Genomic DNA, 23604 nt, shown 5'->3' with positions numbered 1-23604 from the left:
TCCAAAATTTTGTAAGTTGTAGTTCATTCACATTATTTGCAATCCAATGCTTCATGGCAGCCGGGCATTTATACTTTGATTGCAATAATAAATTTCTACCTAACTTAACTGAATACTGAAAGAACTCTAAGTGTTTACCATTTCCATTAGCATTCGGTTTTTTCCATTGATAATCAACTGGATCCCAATCCAAATTATAAAGCGGCTTTTTTTGAAAAACCCACAACGAACAACACCGTAAGCATTCTTGAAATGGTGGATCCAAGAGCCATTTTTTTCCCGATCTTGCAACTACTCGAATCGCTGAAACATTGGCAGATATCCGCACATCTGATTCAGAAAATACATGCCACAACCTACCATCATCATCCACATTAAAGTATATTACATCACCCATAGTGTTAGTTACTTTAGCTCCTAAAATCACTTTTAGAGGAGAGAAATAACCAAACCAAATCTGATTGCTAGAGGGGGACCATGAAGCCATAAATTGTCCCAATGCCACTTGCATATTATCGCACATAATAGCACTTCCTCGAACTGAAGGCCTCGACAAAGGTTGTAACTGTTGATTCATAACATAGCATCCCCATGTTAGAACATTACCTGCTATTGATGCATCCATAGAAGCCCAATTCAACCGAGGACGGCTACCAAGCAGAAAACCCCTTGAATCTGAAAAGAGAAAGTTCTAGATCAAGGGTTGTCTCAACAAGTCATCCGTTGTCGAAGGTACCTTCCGAATTAGAAACTTTTTGACAGCTGACCAACTTGTGAGAATTCCATTAAAAAACCTATCTTCTAATAAGGTTGTTTTAAACAAATGAAAATTCTGAATAAAACCCCATCTTAAAGATGGTTGCCACTTTCCTCCTATTGATGGGCACATAGTAGACAACCTATGCATCATCAAACGACTCCAAACACCTTGCATTGGCAGCATAGATGCACACAAATTTAGAAAGCAAAGCCTTACACTGTGCATCTGGATCTACCAGCCCCATCCCACCATTTTGTCGTGGAGCAATCAATACTGCCCAAGCTACTTTAGGCCTTTTACCTTGACCTGTTTTCCCTCCCCAAATGTAGTTACGAATGAGGCGTTGCACCTGTAAAATACATGATCTAGCAAACAATGTAGTTGAATCAACATACCAAATAGTCGCTAACAACACTTGGTTAGCTACAAGTATACGACCTGCAAGTGACAGGTTAACCGAATCCCAAAGCAACAATTTTCTTCTTAATTTTACAAGTAGAGGAGCAACTAACATATCTGCAGTAACATGAAGTCCCACTCTAATAGTGGTATTGAATTCAACACCTTAATTATTAAATGTGTTCATTTTTTACATCACAAGTTTGTAGTTGCAGGCGCACAAGTTACACCTCATGGTATTCACTTGCCACTCTTAACTCTTAGAGAAGGCTTGATACTATGCTTACAAATTACTAAAGTTTCCCGTACAAATTTAATGGAAGTTTTTCTTCATCTATTCACATCAACTATATTGTGTTTGCATGATATATAAGGAACTACACATGGATGGATTTGACCCTGTTGATGAACGACATAGAGAATTGAAGCCTATTGTAGATGAGGTGCCCTAATAGTCTAAAAGGTATATCTTTATATCATTGTGTGCATCCCATAGAATGGTTACATTTACACTAAGGTGGCAAATCTTCCTTGTATTTAGAATTGGTCTTTTGGAGAAATAATTAGCAAAAGGTTGTCCTCTAAACACCCTATTGCATGCAATTATTTCTCATCCTTTACTTGCTTTGTACTTGCAAGGTGTAAAATTGTCATCATCAAACACTTAACTAATAACCATATGTTGTTGACCGTACCTTTGTGCCATGGTATATAACTAACTAAACATTTGCAAACTCTGATTGATGCAATTGAACTTTTTGCTTTAGTTGTCAGATTAAACATTCGTTTTTCTATATCTTGAGATGCTTCCTTTCATAATTCACAATGACATTCCAAATAAGATTGTTCTGCATCTTATATATCCTCTAATAAGCAGCATGCATGCCAAAGATCAAGCAAGTTCAAAACTTGAAAAGATGAAAAGTTGATGTATAGGAAAATTTTAAGGTGGCCTATGCATGGATTGCTACAATAGTGAATCAAAATTTCAGTCATTGATTTCTTAGCCAAGAATGCACACGAGAATTTTAGGTGGAATGCCCTTGAATTATTTTGGCAACATGATACAACCAAAAAGGTCTTTATGTAAAGTCAAAAGAGTTATTTATTTAATGTTTGTCTAGTTCGAAATAGCTTGAATACACATATCCATAACTTTGTTTGGAAAGTGATTTTGTGGCTCAAAACAATATTGGAAGCAAATACTGGCTAATTTGTGGAAATACAAGTCAAAGAATGGTCTCCTTGACATGTTCCTATAGCAAAAGAATTAACAATGTTGTCATCACATGGCCCCCATGCATCCCTGTGATTTGCACACTCCTTATGATTGCAAATGCGTGATTATTCACTATCAAATGGACAAGAATGTATGTCTTCCTTTTGCCAACTTCACCAATCAGTAGGGACTACACTTGTATGTAGTTGTCCTAACACTACTCAATTAATGAATATAAGTTAAAGAAATAAGTAGAATAGTATGACCACGAGTACCAATAATGGGAAGGACTTAGACTTCCAACAACAGTTCATCTTAACACACAATGAGTGGATCATAACATTTGAAATTGGTAGAGTACCATTGTTACTTATGTGTGTTGATCAATTTCAAAGGTAGGAGATAATCCATAAGGATATACAAATACATGCAACTAAGGCATGGCTACTATAATTTACCATTAATTAAACAATGAGTGAGTTACTAATATGACATTTTCTACCGAAGACCAATGGAAATCTACTTATGCCAAATAGAACAGTGATGATTTCAAGGTATCTTGCTCAAAATTTTCCCTTTCATAACCTTCTTCTCACTAAATCCTATACTCAATAGAAATTTTAAGAAAAAATATCAGAAAAATAAATGATCTAAACCATGGAAGAAACTGAACGATATAATTAGATCAGAATACAAAACAACAAATTGAAGGAAAATAGTTTGTTGTATTGTGATTTGTGTGAGTACACAAAACAGAAGAAATCAAAATGAAGGCCAAATAAGATTGGAGACCAAAACTAGAGGATCTAGCAAAATCGATCAAGATTAAACAAGATTTGTACAAGTATAGTCACCAGATCATATATGCAATCTCTGATTTCAACTACATACAGTGAGAATTTTGAGAACTCTAAGGAGTCATATTCGTCTACGATGCCTTTGCACAAACACAAATCCATGTCAAGTCTTCTCAGTTTTCTTCAAACCTAATGAGATTCTTCTAAATGGAGTTGTTAAGGGATACTTCCATTAAATGTGATGAAGTTCTGTATTGAAACATTCGAATGTCATCACGACTAAGCAACAATGATCTAAAATGTTGTCTGCAAGCCAGATTTGCCATTCTACAGAAATTAGGACAAATTAGCATCAATCTTCATCCAAATTATAACTCAAATCATTAGAATTTCAAAAAATACTTCATTAGAAGAAAATATTTATGGTTCAAGTATGACTAAATAAGGTTGTATCCAGCATGATGCATATATGTATAGATTTGTATGGCTTCACATCCACGGTTATAGTGTATATTGGGAAACAAATGCACTACATGCAACAATATTTTGTTTTTGCAACTTATTAAACATTATCCTTGTAGCGTAGGCATCATGATACTGAGAATACATGTTAACAAGCTCAAATTTCAGATTTTGGGGACGTCTAGTTGCCAATACTTCATCCAAATAGCCATTGAAACAACACAAAAAACGATTCCACTCTTCATCATTCATGTCAGGTAACAAATTCATTTGGAGGGTGGAACTCGTCCAAACATGCCAAATCTTGCTCAGATTGATTAGGTTATCATCTAAAACTAACCATGTGCCATGCCATCAGAAAAAGTAGAAACTTAACTTTATTCACATGCTTTAGTTAGAGAGATGAGCAAGTCAATAAACTATTGAAATCATTACATGGGAGAAGAAACTTGGATTACATGCAAGTACATTGCACAGTATTGGTGATGGCATACAACATCTTAATAGAATATACAAATCACAAGAGTGATTATTAATAGTTATATTAGATCAAAGCAAAAAGTTGTAACACCTAGCACAATGGGAGTTCTAACCTTTTGGCATGAGCATAATTGTTCAACTGTACCCAAACCTTTTGGCCCGTCCCAAAATTTGAGACATGAGGTTCCTTCTTATGTGTTGTTTCCATCAACATTGTTGACAATGTTATCAGAAGAAATAGTCCTATTAGAGAAATACCCAACGGAGGGAATCATTAGCAGCAACGTAAACACTAGAAACCTAAACCGTTTGCTAGGGTTTCCATTTATGCAATCGTCTTCTTTATTCCCTGCCCTCGCTCACCACAAAAATAAAAATATGGGTTCGAGTCGGGCTCCTGCTTCAAGTGAGTTGGGCTCCTCAAGCTCTTGCTTTAGATGAGTTGGGCTCCTCGGGCTCCTACTTCAGGTGAGTCGGGCTCCTCGGGCTCTTGCTTCAGGTGTGTTGGGTTCCTTGGCCTCCTGCTTCAAGTGACTTGGGCTCCTCGGGCTCCCCATAAAGTAAAATTTTGAGTGCATGCTTTTTTTTATCCACATCGGACGACACAGATCTCACACACCCTCAACTGAGCGACCTGCATCATCCGTGCCTGTGATTCCCTCACTTGCCCTCTTTAATATTTGGTAGTAGTTAGACACGTCAGTTTAGGGTGTATGTGTGTGTAGATACATAAATGTAAACCGTGTGAGGTCTTATAAGAATATATAATATAAAGCTTATGATTATAGGGATCAAAATATCCCCATAACTTGATTTGTGAGCATTGTGGTATTGAACACCACTCTGGACGATGGGCTCCCCCCCCATGGAAACCCTATGCATGAGAGGACCCTCTCACCAAAAACTTGACCTTGTGGGTGTTTATGAAATAAGAGGGGATTATTGTATTGAGCTATGGGTGTCAAATACATCTTTCTCCCTTCTTCGTTGCTTGTTAGCACCGAATGGATTCCATAGAATTTTGAGTTTTGAGTATTCTGCAACCATTTTTTAGTCATGCTCTATTGCATCAAGCTAAATAATGGAACTCATGCTAAAGCTTGCTTAGCTCACCACCATCATTATGACATGTAGTCTTATACAAACTCATTGATGATTCTTCTCCTTTTCTTGCATGTTCTTTTTCTTTAACTTAATTTTGAATTGTTGTCACATGTCTTTTTGTGAGTTGATGGTTTATGTAGTTTTACTTGGAACTTCAAGTCACATTAATCTGAGATTGAGCTTCTTGTGTTTCACCTAATTTGCAACTTACGAGGAGTTGACTCGTTGAGCTTACTCATTCTATATTTTTCTTTTGGATTGAGCTTAGCACTCCACGTTGTCATGGTCCTCAATTTCTATTGCCATCCAATCGATAATTGAACACTGAACAATGGGGGTGTTTCCAATAATGGTCACTAATCCACAAAGGTCACCAATAGATGGTCAATCATTTCCAACTAAAACATGCGCTAATTGGACTTTATAAGGATGGACATTTAGTTACTTAGAATAAGGCATTTGAACGCATTGCTACATGTAACCAATTTAATTAGGTTAAAAGGATCATAAAATCTTATGATTAACAGTGGCAATTACGATGCTGCAACAACCATTAAAGGTAAGAAAGGACAATGAGTACAAGATCTTTCTTAATGGCAATTATGAGAGCAATAAGTTTTATACTACGAGGATGAGTCAACTAAGAAGGCTCGTCGGCATCTCCATTGGAGAAGCATATGTTTAAAATTCATGGTGTTCTCTTTTGTATTTAATATTGTTTATTGGACTAGCAATGCATTATTTTATTATCTACCGATGATGTTGAGTGATAATTGCATTAGAAAACATGATATGCCACCCATGTGCTTCTTACTATGTTTAATAACATGCTACTAACTAAATGTGGGTCAATCTTCTTTTCTTTTTCTTTTTTTCAAACAAAAGATACACCTTGGTATTATAAAATCATTAGCAATACAAGAGTTGATGGCTGGTTCTGCGAGAACAACAACACCACCAAAACAAATCTAATGCCAACCATAAATGTGGGTCAATCTTATGCTCCTCGATCAGAGAAAAATGCTTCATGAGGGTATAGTTCATCTTATGCATGGATATCTAAACATTTGTACATATGTAGTCTATGGTTACGTGGTGTGAAATGTGATGTATATTTTTTGTAAATTAATTCAACGATCTATACACAATCTACATCCTCTCTTGACAATACACCAACATTATTTTTTCTTGGAGGGCAGTAATGTACATATGAGTGCATAAGTAAACACTTAACCCTTAATTTGATGCTATGTGAGACACAATTGAGGCATTAGGGTTGACACACCTAACCACGCAAAGCTAGTTCACGTGTCTTGGGCTTTGTATTCTCCAATCGTCGTCCTTCAATCATGCACCATTGTTTTGAGCAATGTATATAATCAAGAGAGAATAGAAGTGAGGAAGAAATAAGTGGATAATGAATGAGCAATTAAGGGAATCAAGTGGGAAAAATGATGCATTGTTGTGCTCCAAACAAAAACATTGAGGATGAAGCACTCACGACTAGTGTTATTTTTATTCAAATGCTTGAATAGAGCTAGTGAGATACAATGAAGAATTTGGGGTACAAGACATATAATTTCCTTACCATCAAAACAACTAATGTAATGATAACATATTGCGTAGACCACCCAAATGCCATACCTAGGTCACATATAACATTTAGTGACAGTTTATGTGTGCCACATCGAGTTAGGCACGATGAATTAATACTCAATCTTACTCTCCATTGTAATGCACCATTCATTTAGTCGATTTTAGAATTGATGTGTGGTTTGAAACAAACACTGGATGGTTTAAGCAATTGAATGGGAAATATGAAATCACTATTTGGCTTATTGAAGACAATGTAGTAGTGTCAAATTTGTTTGGTTGACGACACCCAAAATTATGGCATTTGAGAATTAGTTTGAAGCACAAAAATAGCTCATACAATAAAGACTAATAGCAAAGATAACATTTTCCCAATTTGAAACCATGCGAGACAATTGTGGAGAATACGACGATTCTGAACCTATGAAAAAAACCTTCTCGTACTTTGACAAGGCCTTAACTAGAGATATTTGTGATTCAAAGGCATCATGACATATTCTATAGACGTAAAGGAGATGCCCTTATGTCATTAAAACACCCTATAGGAAATGCCATAAAGCATCCCATCATATCCTTGGGTGGTAAATGCGTGATATATCATGGATTATGACCATGCGTATAAAATAAAATGACCATTCTTCGAAATCTTGGTTGTTTTTTGAGATTAATTATATGGAAGTAGGCCCTTGCTTTTCCACAGCCTCGCTTTAATAGTCTAATGATTTGGGAGAAAGTTGGAAGTGCATTGTCAATCATTGAGGTTGATGGAAGTGATTTATGTTATGTATATATGGTTTAGTGATATTTATGTGTCAGTTCACAAGTTCACAGGGTAAAGAAAGCTTCACAACCTATGGTTCCATGCCTTATGAGTACCAAAAGGCTAATCGGATTTGAGGGTGAGGGAGAACGGAAAGCTTCACGGAAGCAAGCTGACCCGATGGATGGAGTGGAGAGGAATGGGGATGTGAATGCGAGTCATACATATATACGGATACATGCATGCATGCGTACGTGTATATATACATATATATATGTATATGCATACATGTGGGTGTCATGTGAGAAAGAAAGAAAGATTAACGTCTTCTAAGGCCAAAATATCAATAATGGAAGGAGGCAAAGAAACACGAAATTGATTCGATTAGACTCACACACAAGAGGAAGAGAGTAAAAGGAAAAAACAGAATAGGAAAAGAAGAAGAGAGAGGGGGAAAGAGAGAGAGAGTGATGGGGGGGGGAATGGACGGATGGAGAGCATCCAAAATCTGGAGATATTATTATTTATTGTTCGTTATTAGTAAAACAGCTTCATTTTCGCTACTTATTTATTTACTTAATTATAAGTTATATCAATATGTATATGTATATATTTATTAATTTGTATTTTGTGAAAACGTAATCATGGACACACACACACACACCCATCTCTTCTCTTCTCTTTCCTGCAGAAATATGTACATAAATATGTAAAAGAAAGCAAGCCCCCTCTCTCTCCCCTCTCTCTCCTTGGCTCTCGCCATAGCCGAGTAAGACAGTGGACACCCCCCCCCCCCCCCCTTCACACACAGTCAGTCATACAGAGAGATAGTGTGTGTGTGTGTGACAGAGATTGAGTGAGTGGGAATTTGAGCGAGAGAATTAATCTCTCTAGCCGATACATACTCATCTCTTCTCTTTCTGATTCGTCGCCGAGCTATGGCGGCATCTTCTACTTCTTTGCACTCCTCCTCTTCCTCTTCAGCTTCTCTCCTCCCTCGCCATCTGCAGGATGCTTCGTCCTGTGTACATTTCTGCTCTGTCTTCCTCCTTGGCCCCTCTTCATTCCCTATCTCACGCTCCCCCAGCACAAACATCCCATCCCTTCTTAGATCCTCTCCTCGTTCCCCGCACCTGCCTGTTGCTCGTGCCATCGCCAGCCAACCTAAGGTCAAGGAGACGAAGCAAAACGGTAAACCAAACGCATCGATCTTCTCATAATTTAATTCTGTTGTCACCAATCACCGATCTCAAATCACCAAACTCCAGTGGTCCTCATCTTCTAATCAATTGTAATCTGTTAGATCAAAGATCATCACCAACCTTATCATCATATCTGCTTACGCACATTCCCATAAAATCATGATCTGTTTGTTCCAATGCAATCAGACTTAAAATCGTCGTCGTCTGTTCAAAAACATTCTGAATCACCTATATCTACTTGAACACCTTCTGAATCATCATCTGTTTAAACATACTCTGGATCATCATCTGTTTAAACATACTCTGGATCATCATCAATGTTTCAATTCCTTCGAGATTAGGATCAACATATGTATGAAGCACCCTCTGCATTATCGTCATCTGTTCAAACTCCTTCTGCATCATCTTCATCCGTTCAGACCCCTTCGGTATCATATTTATCCGTTCAAAGTCCTTCTGAATCATCTTCATCCTTTCAAACTATTTCTGCATCATCTTCATCTGTTTAAATTCTGAACCATTAATCATTTTCATCATTGCCTGTTTTACCACCTTCGGAATAATCATCGGTGTCTGTTTGTTTTAACACCTTGTAAGTCATCGTCGAGATCTGTTATGAAAATGCCTTCTGAATAATCACCGTTGTCTGTTTCAAGGCCTTGTAATCATCAAACACCTTCTGAATCGTCATCATCTGTTAAAGACCTTGTGAAATATCTTTTGAACAATCATCACCACCATCTACTCAAGCACCTTGTGACTCATCATGGTTTTCTTTCTGAATCATCATCCTCATTTTCTGTTCTTCCTGCAAATTATTGACGTGGAACCATCTATGGACTTATGCTAGGAACTCTGTGCAATAAAATTCTTGTTTTGAACTATCTACTACCTCATATTAGGATATTTATACTAAACGCTTGCTATGGATCCATCTACAGTCTCATGTTGGAGTTTCTGTGTGAAATGTTTTCTGTTGATAAATGTGCTATCTCATATTAGGGTTTGGTTGCAACAAAAATTCTCGCTTTAGATAATTGGCTGTTTCATGTGCAAAATACAGGCAATGCTTTCACTGACGAAGCTTCCATTGCTTCTAATATCACTTACCATGCCGAGTACACTCCTTCTTTTTCCCCTCTCACATTTGAAGTAAAGGCTGCATATTTGGCCACGGCACAAAGTGTTAGAGATATTCTAATCGAGAGATGGAATAAGACATACGAACTCTTCCAGAATGAAAATCCTAAGCAAGCTTACTATTTATCCATGGAATTTCTCCAGGTTTGATCATTCTTTCTGTTCTCTTTTCCTCCTCCCTTTCTACATATATTCTACATATTTCATTCACCACTGTGGTTGTTCACGTGTATGATTCCATGTGAAGTTATTGGTGATAATGTACATTGTCTGGCTCTGAAATACTCACGTTCTCCCATCACACATAAGTGGGATTTCTATGTTCTGTCCATGAAGTTATCGTTTTTCTTAGTTTCCTTGTACTTTCAGTGGATCTGATCTCTGGAATGAACCTTACGGATGACATATAACTTTCTGAGTTTCTCATCTGAAAGGATTAATGTGAATCTATTGATGATAATGTAGATTGTCTGGTTCTGAAACTCAACACATACATGGGAATTTTATGTTCTGTCAATGGAGTTCCCGCTTTTCTTGTCTCTTTGTACCATAAGTGAAATTGAGTGCTTGGATGAACCATATGGATGACATATAGTTCTGTCAAAGTCCAACAGGCATCACGAAACCCTAGAACATGAAAAGGTTTGCAAAAATATTACAGAGGTCAACATGTGTCCATTAGACCTCTTTTGACAGTCTTGGATTGTTCTTGCTCAGCTCATATGTCTAGTGTATTTTTTTATTTAGTTAATCGGCTATGTTCATCTCTCGTTGGAAGATGGCAGTAGAGTAAGGATTCCTCAGTTGTTCTTTTGGAATATTTTAGGGAAGGGCACTCCTCAATGCTGTTGGAAATCTTGAGTTGAAAGATGCCTATGCAGATGCATTGATCAAACTTGGGCATGACCTGGAGAGTGTTTCTGAACAAGTTAGTTGACCTTCACTTCTTATAGAATTCATTCTGAGAAGTTTTCTTTATGAACCTAATTATTGATATTGATATGGATCATACACTGTAGGAACCTGATGCTGCATTAGGAAATGGAGGGTTAGGACGCCTCGCATCTTGCTTTTTGGATTCATTGGCCACTTTGAATTACCCCGCATGGGGCTATGGGCTGAGATATAAATATGGGCTATTTCATCAGAATATAACAGCAGACGGTCAAGAGGAAGTACCTGAAAGCTGGCTAGAGGTAAGTTTGTGACTCTCTAAACTGATGTGAACATCAATTCTCCAATAGTGATACATTAATGCATACTCTCAATTTTTACACATTGTTTCCAGCTTGGAAACCCTTGGGAGATTCCTAGAAGCGACATATCTTACCCTGTTAAATTTTTTGGGGAGATTGTTGAAGATTCTGATGGAAATAAGCAATGGGTAAATGGTGAAGATATTCTTGCTATTGCGTATGATGTACCAATTCCTGGATATAAGACACAGAACACAATCAATTTGCGACTATGGTCTACTGTAGTCCCTCCAGAGAAATTCAACCTTGCTGCCTTCAATGCTGGAAAGCATGATGAGGCAGACAAAGCTCATGCAAATGCTGCAAAGGTACAGGAGAATGGTTCGCATAAGTTTGCCCATGGATTGGTTATAGTTGTCATAATCTGTATAGTATTTGTATGACATTGTATTTTTGTCATCAGATTTGTTATGTCCTTTATCCTGGAGATGACACTATTGAGGGAAAGGTTTTACGTCTAAAGCAACAATATACATTATGTTCAGCTTCACTTCAAGATATTATTTCGCACTTCAAAAGGAGGTCGACAGGGGGAGTCAATTGGTTAGATTTTCCAAATAAGGTGGCACTGCAAATGAATGATACACATCCAACTCTGTCGGTGCCTGAACTAATGAGGATTCTTATAGATATTGAAGGGTTATCATGGGACCAAGCGTGGGGAATCACTCAAAAGTAAGAAATTGCACCTTAAGCTTTCAGCGTGTCATCTAAATTGTATTGTGTTCATGTTTATAATTGATTAATAGATGTTTTCATGTCAACTAAATTGCTCAATGTTTGCTTATTTGATTAATATAAATGTATTGTGTTAACAGATCAAAAAGTTGAAGGATTAGAGGGGTAGCTCTTTTGTAGGCATTTTCACGTCAAACTGCTGTTCCAGCAGAATCTATGTTGTCAAATGTGTTCTTTGGCCACCGTGCGCTCGTTTTTAGGGCTGTTCAAGGACAGTTAGACTTGCACATTCTTTTCTTCTTGAATTCACTCTCACAAACATGAGTATTATATGAAATAGTTGAGCTGAGTTGACAGCATCCGAAATAGTCACAGGGACACTTTTCAAGCCATAAGTTTTATACATCATATCTAGGAATTACTAGAAATCTTTTTAATTAAGGTGTGGAAAATAGAGAACTCACAGACAGTTAAAGTTAATAAACATAGAAAAAAAATAGAGAAGACAAAAATATTATATTTTTCTCAGAGAGCTGAAGTGTAATTCAAACATAGTAATAGTATAATGGGAGCTCAAGGTCATGTGCTCCTAAGTGGGTATATTTGAAGATAACTCCTTGGCTAGTAGTGAAGAACTGACTTTAGAGATCTCTCAGAGGTGCTTTACTACATTAGGTTGTCGACCTGAACTTATAACACATATTCTGTAACAATGCTTTAATTTTGATCTGTGCGGATATTTTTAATTATTGTGAAGATGTGGTTTTGTCCATGTCAAACTTGAGCGCATGTTCTTTTGCATGTCCTTGAATTTGCCAGAACTGTGGCCTATACAAACCACACAGTGTTACCGGAAGCCTTGGAGAAGTGGCCTTATGAGATCATGAAAAAGCTTTTGCCAAGGCATGTTGAAATAATCGAAAGGATTGATGAACAGGTGATTAAATTTTTTATAAGTACTTAATCTTTATTGTGTCATAACTCTGTCACTAATGTGCTAAAGTTTGCAGCCAATCTCATTTTCCATTTGCAGTTCATTGTATCACTTATTGGATCTGATGAAGATACTGATAAGGAGGAGCTTGAATTGCTAATAAATAGGACAAGGATTCTCGAAAATGCTGAGTTGCCTTCATCCGTTGCTTCTCTTTTCACCAAGTCAATCAATGCATCTGAAGATGAGAATGCAGCTAAGGTGGATGAACCTGCAATAGATTCAGAGAAGGAATCTGTGAAGGGTGCAGTTAAAGAGGATGTTGTAAAGGAAAAGGAACCCCCTGCAAAGGGTCCACAGATGGTTCGCATGGCTAACTTGTGTGTTATTACAGGGCATACAGTAAATGGAGTTGCAGCCATTCACAGTGACATTGTGAAAGATGAAGTTTTCCTTGATTTTTACAAGGTGAATGCTAATGCACACCTTCAGTGTATTGAATGAACACTTGTTTATCTTTCACGCCTCTTTATATGATTTCCTACCAGTGATCACTGTATCTATTTTCTGAATGTAGATGTGGCCAAGTAAGTTCCAGAACAAAACGAACGGAGTTACACCAAGGCGATGGTTGAGTTTTTGCAATCCTCACCTCAGTAAGGTTATAACTAAGTGGCTTGGTTCAGAGGAGTGGGTTCTCAACACTGAGAAACTTGGTGATTTGCGACAGGTGATGATGTCTTTTATGCTAATCATTCCACCATAACTTTAATAGGATATGGTCAAGGACATGTCGATAAAGTGAACTAAATTCTTGGCAGTACTAATATTCCATTTTCCATTGAGGACCGAGTAACCGATATCCTTGTGTGTGATGTAACATATAGCACTCCTTTGCTTTACACGATTTTTAATCCTAAAATCACATCAAACAAAAATTCTGCATTATAATAAAGAAGATTATTTATGGAAATAAATACTTTATGTTTACCTGGACTGCAGTTCGTGGACAACAAAGAACTACAGGAGGAATGGCGCCAGGCAAAGAGAGCTAATAAGCTCAAGCTTGCATCTTATGTGAAAGAGAAAACTGGATATGTTATTAGTCCGGATGCTCTTTTTGACATACAAGTGAGTATTCTAGAATAGCAACTTGATAGTGCAGTGAATAATTTTATGGAATTATAATTTCTGTGGATGTTTTCTATAGGTCAAACGTATCCATGAGTATAAGAGACAGTTCCTAAACATATTGGGTTTGATATATCGTTATAAGAAGATGAAAGAAATGACTCCAGAAGAACGGAAGGCAAAGTATGTTCCTAGAGTGTGTCTCTTTGGAGGGAAAGCATTTGCAACATATGTACAAGCCAAAAGGATAGTGAAGCTCATTGTAGATGTTGGTGCTACTGTAAATAATGACCCTGAGATTGGAGATTTGCTTAAGGTACGATGTTCATGTGTATCGTAGAAATTTCATTGAAAGTTTAGTTTAGGTGGAGGTGGTTGTCAAACCACCTCATAGGGAGTAACTGTATAATACATGCAGTTAGAATAATATGATATTCTGTTTGTTTTTCTTTGGCGGCATTTCTTTGATTTCTTTCTTTTATATTCCTGGATGCAGATAATTTTTGTGCCAGATTATAATGTTAGCGTTGCAGAAGTGCTGATCCCAGCGAGTGAACTCTCCCAGCATATAAGGTGATTATCTTCTTGTTCCTTCAATAGTAACATGAATGCATTTCCAAGAAAATGGGCACCAACTTCCCTCCGTATTCATTCAATATTTTTGTTAGCAGACCAATAAAACCAGCAGTATTGTGGAATGTTGTATGTGCATGTACTACAGACCTGGCCAAGATTCATTTTTTGTGCTCACCTGCAACCTCTATTTCTAGCAGACTTTTACTTCTTCAGGAAACAAACTCATTAAATAGTTGAAATTAATGCATCATTAACAGCACAAAATTTTATTGATAAGAACATGTACTAGTTAATCTGAATAATGACATGTTTGTATATCAACCTCTCATATTAATATTTCAAGGTTTTGATACTTTGTATTTCATGGTTTTGATACTTCGTATTCTTCTTTCATGTTCATTTGTAGTACTGCTGGAATGGAAGCCAGTGGGACAAGCAACATGAAGTTTGCAATGAATGGTTGTGTTCTTGTCGGAACTCTTGATGGTGCAAATGTTGAAATTAGAGAAGAAGTTGGAGAAGAAAATTTCTTTCTTTTCGGTGCATATGCCCATGAAATAGCTGGCCTCAGGAAACAACGAGCACAAGGACAGGTATATTTGTCATGAACTCTAATTTCCGAAGGTCACAAGATGGTTATACAGATGCGTTTGTTTTGTTCTCACAACATTTTACAGCATCATTTACTGTCATAATGTGCCTGCCCCAGCAATGGGAAGTATCACATATTCAGGTTTTTTCAAGAGGGTAGTCTCAACAAATGATTTATTCTTGGTTCTGATGCAATCATTTATCTTGATGAATGATTATGTATAGTTGCTGTAGAAGCACTTTACATCTGATTTTTGTTCAGTGACTTGCACATGTATAACAGATATGTTACCTTGTGTAAATATCCTACATGTGTGAGACAAGGAAATATAGCAGCATGATTCGAGAAAGGAACTGAAACATAGGTCATGTAAATAGAGGAACTGGAAATTTTCTGAAAGTTTAATTGAAGAAATTTTGTGAAAGATAGATACTATGGCAGGTTTGAGATGTTCATGCTGTCTCATAAAAGTGTAAGAACACAATAAGAAATAAAATGTAGGAGTTACCACTGCATTAACATAGAGAATTTATAAAACTAACAGCCTGAGATAATCTCTTGATGAACTTTGAACCCTTTTGACATCAGATGATTATTGAATTCTCTTCCAGCATGTCATTCTCTTCTTTGTCTGACTTGATCCTCAGGAATTACATCAGTTTTGGTTGAGGTCTACATGCTTGTCAGACCCTAGTCTCTCAGTTCCACCCACCTATGAGCTCCCAGACATTGTGGGTTGAGACTTCGCTTTAGTAATGCGAATTATATCTTATTGGATTCTGATGCCCTTCATTGAGTTTTATGATTCTACTAGAATTCGTTGAAACACCACGTGACATGTTGAGAGCACATTTATACTCCAAAGTACCAGAAAACAGTACAAACTGCCGATTTGATGGGTCTTCTGAGCACCTGTGGGATTTGCCAAGAAATAAAGTCATTCAGAACCTGGATCCAAGCATATCATACATCAGGCACATCCTTCGCACTACCTTTTTCTATTAGAGTTGATCCAATTCCTTTGATTGGCCATTTCTCATTTAGGTTCTGGAGCTAACCTGAGATGCTCCACTGTCTAGTTTCCAACTCTGATAGTACTTGATTGAAGAGCACTCTTCTTACATTTGAGCAACCATTTTCTGTTCTGGATTGATACCATCTAGGATTTTTTTGATCTGAACCAATTGCATCTCATTCTTCTCCCTGCTGTCTGAGCTGTTCATGAGGCAAGAGCAGCACATTGGCTACCATCCTGTTGAGCTTCCTGCTTCTTCTAGTTGGATGTCAGATAACAAGCTAAAAGCAACAGTTTGGCTTCATTATTTATCTAGGCTGCTTTGCTCGACCCATGACTGACATGGTTGAGTAGATGCACCGTCTCTGCCAACATTTCAATCATTAGCATGGCTGTTAATTATCCCTGGTATTGAGTTACAGCTGCCCCAGCTGTCGACCTTGTTCTCATGTAAACACTGGGATGGTAATATGAACATTGAAGTTAGCATATAGAAAGGATCCAGAAGTATGACCCAAGTTTTGCTAAAATAGGTCACGATACAGTTCTTAGCAATAAGACCTCCCCAATTATGTGCAGTCTTATGTCTTCTACTGTGACTATTGGCATTGTCGTACCCTGTTCATGTAAAATATGATCTCATTTTATTTGATGAACCCTACTTATCCATGTATACTTCAATGTATGATTGAAATGTTGGCACCGTCTCTGCCAACATTTCAATCATTAGCATGGCTGTTAATTATCCCTGGTATTGAGTTACAGCTGCCCCAGCTGTCGACCTTGTTCTCATGTAAACACAGTATGACCCAAGTTTTGCTAAAATAGGTCACGATACAGTTCTTAGCAATAAGACCTCCCCAATTATGTGCAGTCTTATGTCTTCTACTGTGACTATTGGCATTGTCGTACCCTGTTCATGTAAAATATGATCTCATTTTATTTGATGAACCCTACTTATCCATGTATACTTCAATGTATGATTGAAATGTTGGCACCGTCTCTGCCAACATTTCAATCATTAGCATGGCTGTTAATTATCCCTGGTATTGAGTTACAGCTGCCCCAGCTGTCGACCTTGTTCTCATGTAAACACAGTATGACCCAAGTTTTGCTAAAATAGGTCACGATACAGTTCTTAGCAATAAGACCTCCCCAATTATGTGCAGTCTTATGTCTTCTACTGTGACTATTGGCATTGTCGTACCCTGTTCATGTAAAATATGATCTCATTTTATTTGATGAACCCTACTTATCCATGTATACTTCAATGTATGATTGAAATGTTGGCACCGTCTCTGCCAACATTTCAATCATTAGCATGGCTGTTAATTATCCCTGGTATTGAGTTACAGCTGCCCCAGCTGTCGACCTTGTTCTCATGTAAACACTGGGATGGTAATATGAACATTGAAGTTAGCATATAGAAAGGATCCAGAAGTATGACCCAAGTTTTGCTAAAATAGGTCACGATACAGTTCTTAGCAATAAGACCTCCCCAATTATGTGCAGTCTTATGTCTTCTACTGTGACTATTGGCATTGTCGTACCCTGTTCATGTAAAATATGATCTCATTTTATTTGATGAACCCTACTTATCCATGTATACTTCAATGTATGTGAACTTGTATTCCGTTGTGACTCAATATGAAGTAGCAATCAACGCATAGACATGAAGCAGAAATTACATTTTAGTTTCTGTGGGACATTCTTCTTGAATTTGATCTAATATACCTATATTACTTTATGTATGTAGTTCAAACCGGATCCAAGATTTGAGGAAGCAAAAGCATTCATAAGGAGTGGAGTATTTGGAAAGTATGACTATAATGATCTGCTAGGATCACTTGAAGGCAATGAAGGTTATGGTAGAGGTGATTACTTCCTGGTTGGAAAAGATTTTCCTTCATATATAGAGTCCCAGGACGAGATCGATGAGGCTTACAAGGACACAGAGGTACCTTGTTTTCTTGATGATTGTGCGTTTGACTTATTTAAAATTGGATGAACTTTTTAATGTAAATTAGTATATGGTAATTCTTATATTTCATACTAATTCTAATACCACTTATCTTCGTAGTGAGTATCTTCTTAGTCGTCTAGTACATACCAAGTAATAGTCATTAAAATAATACCAGTATACACATTAATCACTAAAATAATAACCATCCATATTTGCTGAACTAGTATTTACATTGGGAAGAGTTGTTCATTATGTTCGGTAGTGGTCCGTGGAATAGAAAATATGGTTGAATTAGTGAGATAAGTTCAATATGTTCAGCAGTTTATGCCATGTACTAGGAATTGAAGAAATGACCAAGCTTCCTTCCCCGTAATATCGTGGAAATCCATGATTTTTTTTCAAATTTGGAACGTGGATGATGCATATGCTATTGGTCTTATTAACCGGAGAGATGACCCATTTTCCATTTGAATTGCAGAGATGGACGAAAATGTCGATAATGAACACAGCTGGATCTTTCAAGTTTAGCAGTGACAGAACTATCCATCAGTATGCAAGGGAGATCTGGGGTATCAACCCTCTTCAAGTTCCTTGAATTCAGAAATTTACCTGCAACATCTGAGACCGTGCCCGGAGCACAGAATGTTGCCCCTTGTGCTCAGTGATGTAAAATTGAGAGAGGCTATTATTTACTTTGTATCGTTTTCAATACCTTCTATTAGAAGAGTTTTCTCATGCTGTAAGGTGTATTTGTGTACATCTATATAACCCTTTTAGAATGTTGGTAAAATAAAGGGGTTCAGTCCATGATGAAATGAATGTATACCTGTGTGAGGTTGTTGTGTGGAAGCATAATTAACCACTGAAAGTACAGTGAATTGGATGTAAGTGTATAGGTTGCTAACACTAGAGATATCAAGACTAGAACATTACGCAGTTAGCCTCAAATGTCAGTGAAAGAACGAACGTCACCACCTTTTTGTGCTTGGTCTTTCATTAGACTAGCATAGACTTTTCCTTCCCCACATATTAGATCTCTCTTCGTTTCGTTTCTACTCCACGTCGAGTTGTTTTGAAGCCCAACATCTGAGGGCGTTTGGTTCTTTGCATTTCTGCTTCCTCAAGAGAGAGGTTGAGTGGTGTAAGTGTATCTTAAACCACATTCATCGTCTCCCCTTGTTCCTGAAAAATTACACTACTTTTATGTTGATGAATATTAAAAGGGTTATGGTTAACACTTTATAGCTTATTCTCCCTATGTTGTTTTAGGTCTAAGATATACCTACCTAGTCTCTTTATATCCGGGGTATCTAATAGTTTAGAGAGAGAGAGAGTATATATGAGTTTTACAAACACAATGATTAACAAAATGGAGGATGATTATACAATTATATATAACCAATTTAACTATGTGACTTGATTAATGACCAAAGCCTAATGAACACTAAATACATGAGGGGGCGTAATATATGTAATAGGTTCTAGTTTATACATCACATATAATCTTAAACTAGTTTTTCATGGTGAAGAATGAGAGATCTCATGGAGTGTCCGCTACATTTAATACAAAAGGTATATTGCTTACATTTATGATAAGTATAGACTTTAGGACACATTTTCTTATGAAATGTGTGGTGAGCTTATTATCTCAACATAGAGATGATAAGATAAAAAGGCCATTAGTCATTACCAATGTCCAATATATTAAGGAAAATTAAGGCAAATTGGCAAGGTCATCAATGGAATTAAGAACATTTTGTATGATCCTTCAATTATATGAGGGAGCCAAGTCGAAACACACAATCTACTTGAAAGAAGATGTAACAAATGAGTAAGGTTGGCAAATAGACAATGAAGATAACAAATGAGTAAACCCATTCTAGAGAATCTAAGTTAATGAAGACATCAACAAGCTTGGAACCACAGCTACAAGCTCAACTTTATGCTTTAAGCATATTACAAGTCAATCAAGACCATCATCTAAGTGCTACCTTTTCGACTATCTTCTGATGCAAAGTATTTAAAGAGAGAATAAACAAATACGACTCATTGCAAGAGCAATGAGCACGGAGTACCACTAATTGTTTCTTCTAGAGGAGAAATTAGAAGTACAATCAATCTACATATGCCTCGTTAAGAGGAAGACATTGGTCGATAAAGCACAGGCAATGTCGTGAAGCAGAATACGTCAATGGATGGGAAATTTTGGTCTTTGAGACAAAGATGTACAACAATGGCTGAGAGAACCTCGGCCTCCTAGTAGTTGTTTGAACGTAGAAAGTCGTATGCGCCTTCGAGATGTGCCTTGCACCGTCGGTGACCGCAATTTCCTAACCAGGCCTCTTTATTATAGGTAGCAAATAGAAACATCGATAACTACATATATATGTAGTAATATAGCATCCATATACACATGCGTATGTAAGATGTGTATGTATACATAATACATACATATGCGTGTAAAAAATATAGAATAGAAAGAAGTATGTATATATATTATATATACAATAATACAATAATACATATACGGAGAGGCATTCCCGCCGTGGAGAAGTGACCCCTCTTACCTCCCGCCTCCTCTTCTGCCCCGCGCGCACCCACAGGACAAAAACAAAACGCAAAACAATCTGCTTTTCTGATTTTTCTTCATCATGTCCTTCCGATATTTCTTTCTGCAGAATCGAGGCTGCTGTGCCTCTAGATGGTGGCCTTCATCGCTCATCGCCCAAACATATACTATCAATGTAAGAGACTTAAATACCTGCAGATCGAGAAGAAGCAGCAGCCGATGGAATTTCAAGTTCATTCTATGGATCTCCCTACAAAATAACTGACCTCCATAGCCACGGCCTCATCAAGCTATCCTCAATAACCACAATGCAGAGAGATGCTCGTGCTGCTGCTGATCTGTCTGGTAGTCAGATAAGTTCCGCAGAATACAACGACCGTATAGATCGACCTGATCTGATTGCACATACCATAGCCAAAGTGGATGCGGCAGTTTCTCGCCTCGCTCAGATTCAGTCATCTCTGAGACGGCGTCACTGCAGGCCATCACCATACCCGTTGACATCTCCTGCAACAGATCTTCGTAATCATCATCCACATGCCCTCGTCGTATCCCCTCAGTTTCATGCTAAAGTTCCCCCTGATAGAGGATTACACACCGCTGTTCTGAACTTGAATCAGCCACAGAAGAAGTATTATGCTCATGCTCCATTCCTTCTGAATCCTCGCTTTTCACCTCCACCATCGATCATCGGCGTGGCTGATGGTAAAGATTTAACAAAGTTTTGTTTCTGTTCTTTTTGCTTATCATGTCTTTATAGATATATGAAATATTTCCATTTCTTCTTTGATCCTTCTGTCTTCCTCTCTCTCAGTCTGTGTATGCACAGACATTGCTCTCGCGAGCTGACGGGCTTATAACAATTCTACCTTTCCTCATAATTAAGCGCAGGAGGAGGAAGAATATCAAAGACTAGGCGGCGATGGACCATGCCTGAAGAAACTGTCATCGTCTCTGGCCAGAGTACGCAAAGTTCCACTGCTACCACAGTGGACGCAGATTCAGATAAATTCGGTGGTCATGGCAAAGAGAACATTGATGCTAGATCTCCGACATCCAGATCAATGAAACAGAAGAGGCAGAAGAAGAAGAAGACAAACCAAGAGAACAATGATCGAATTGTTACCAGGATAAAATCACAGGATGCATTTCAGAAGGACGATAAACCTGTGTCATCTTCTCGTATTACAGCTCCTCATGAAGCTTCCAAACCATCTGCAGGTATATCAAAGACGACGAAGCCGTCTGTTCAGCAGCAGACTTACATAAATGATGGGAGAGCAATACTGGAGAATAAAGCAGTGAATGTTTCTGCCACAACGAAGGAGGCGTGCTCGTCATGGAATGCTTGTGATTTGCAGCAATTACCTATACATTATCGTCTGCAGAAGGATGTGACTACTGCTGCTGACGGTAATGATCATGGTCAGGAACGTCATGGTCCCAGAGATGGAGAATTAAGCGTCAATGTGAGACCAGAAACAACAGCAGCCATGGTGAGACCAAAACCTGCACAGAAGAACTCTTGTACAGGTAAAGGCATGAAGATGACGACCGAGCATCAGAAAAGGCCAAATCTTCCGAAATCTTCAGGCCCAAAGTTACGCTCTCGCAATGTTGTTGTTGCCGATCAAGAAGGAATCCCTCAGAAACTGGATGAGCTGGACACTAGCTGTGCAGAACGCTTGCACGTAATACAGAGATCAAACCTTCCGGGTGCATCGCTATCTGATATTATTCAGGATGCAGAAGAAATCTCAGTGCTCAAACCCGCTTCAGTAACGAGGGATTCTGACAGAAAGATTGGTGTCGATGAAGTTGCAGAAATGTTTCCATGGCAGATGAATCATCAAGTAGATTCCGCAGTGCAAAGACAACAATCATCATCAGCATCCCCTGCTCCAACATCGATTTCTGACAGGACCAATACCGCCAAGAATGCTTCTAACCATCGGCGTAATAGTAGTACCAAAGCGGCAGTAGTAAATACATCAGATCATCAGAAGTACAGGCCACCGTGGCGAAGCATCACAATTATCTCTAACAAGCGATCCATTACAACCATGACCATAGCCGAGCGAGTAATGTCTGCTGTAACGCATCATAAATCTGCACAGCTAGTCAGGACGAATCATGCAGTAACTATGCAGAAGTCAAAGCCACAGAAGAAGATTATATCAAAGAAGACAGCATCGAAGAAGAAAAAGAAAACTTCCACAGATGAAGAAGAAGATAGTGTTTTAGAAGAGGGAAAAAAGCCTTCGAAAATGGAAGATGTCCTGGCTATGGTGAAAATGAGATCGAAAAGAATACCCTTTTCAAAAAGAGCAGAAAGAGACGCCGCCACGGCCTGTAATAGAGCTGTTGAAGGAACCATTATATCTCGTTCAGAATATCATCAGCATCACGATCACAAGTTCGTAGGCACAGCCTTCTGTGTGGATGTGATACCTAGCCCTAATCGGCCCTGGCGGCTTTCTTCCAAATCGTCTTCTTCTGCGAAGCCTCTGGTTATGTTCCCAAATCCTGCTTTCAAAGCTTCTAATTTATACCACCATCCTGGGTATGGCGCACATGTTGATCCTGGAAGCCCTAGAAAGCTGAACATTAGGAAAAGCTCGTGTACGAGCACTACGCCTTTCAAAATCTTCCAACTGCCCCCATTGATTAAGACCTCAAAAACCAGTATTTCTGATAGAGCAGGTGACGACCATCAGCTAGCAGACAATTCTTCTTCTTTCTTGTCTAATAATAACAGTGATAATATTTCAATCATCTTCTCTGTTAGTACTAGCCAATCGACAAGTCCATCTGCGAACTTTGATTCTAGTGGCTCCTCCATAGCTAGACAGTGCAAGATTAACAGTGAAAATACCTGCAAGAAGATGATAACAGTCAAGAAGGAGAAATCACGTCTGAGCAAGCATCAGGCCATGCCTTCTTCTACCGCACATAATAACGATCATTTAACGTC

General features: G+C 38.0%; 1 protein-coding gene across 1 annotated transcript; it reads left to right on the top strand.

Annotated features, from left to right (window-relative positions):
* Window positions 1-8468: 8468 nt before the first annotated feature.
* On the top strand, window positions 8469-18799 carry LOC147869515 (Glycosyl transferase, family 35). Its single transcript, XM_087330364.1, has 15 exons — window positions 8469-8765; window positions 9840-10060; window positions 10743-10844; window positions 10936-11112; window positions 11205-11480; window positions 11576-11847; window positions 12670-12787; window positions 12884-13252; window positions 13362-13514; window positions 13787-13915; window positions 13995-14231; window positions 14412-14488; window positions 14898-15084; window positions 17855-18055; window positions 18540-18799. The coding sequence occupies exons 1-15, from the start codon at window positions 8513-8515 to the stop codon at window positions 18654-18656; spliced, it is 2889 nt and encodes a 962-aa protein (XP_087186490.1). The 5' UTR covers window positions 8469-8512; the 3' UTR covers window positions 18657-18799.
* The last annotated feature ends 4805 nt before the right edge of the window (window positions 18800-23604 follow it).

The sequence above is a fragment of the Azolla caroliniana genome, unplaced genomic scaffold (assembly GCF_043228905.1).
Source record: "Azolla caroliniana isolate FFs.n. ecotype wild unplaced genomic scaffold, voAzoCaro1.0.p SCAF_1, whole genome shotgun sequence".
NCBI lineage: Eukaryota > Viridiplantae > Streptophyta > Polypodiopsida > Salviniales > Salviniaceae > Azolla > Azolla caroliniana.
Note: the sequence above shows the minus strand (reverse complement) of the source record. Positions and strands in the feature narration are given on the sequence as shown.

Excerpts from the sequence above, each read along its gene's own strand:
- LOC147869515 (XM_087330364.1), top strand. The coding sequence starts at position 8,513 with ATGGCGGCATCTTCTACTTCTTTGCACTCCTCCTCTTCCTCTTCAGCT. Across the intron at positions 8,766-9,839 it reads CAAGGAGACGAAGCAAAACG|GCAATGCTTTCACTGACGAA; the intron begins GTAAACCAAACG and ends TGCAAAATACAG. Across the intron at positions 14,489-14,897 it reads GAACTCTCCCAGCATATAAG|TACTGCTGGAATGGAAGCCA; the intron begins GTGATTATCTTC and ends GTTCATTTGTAG.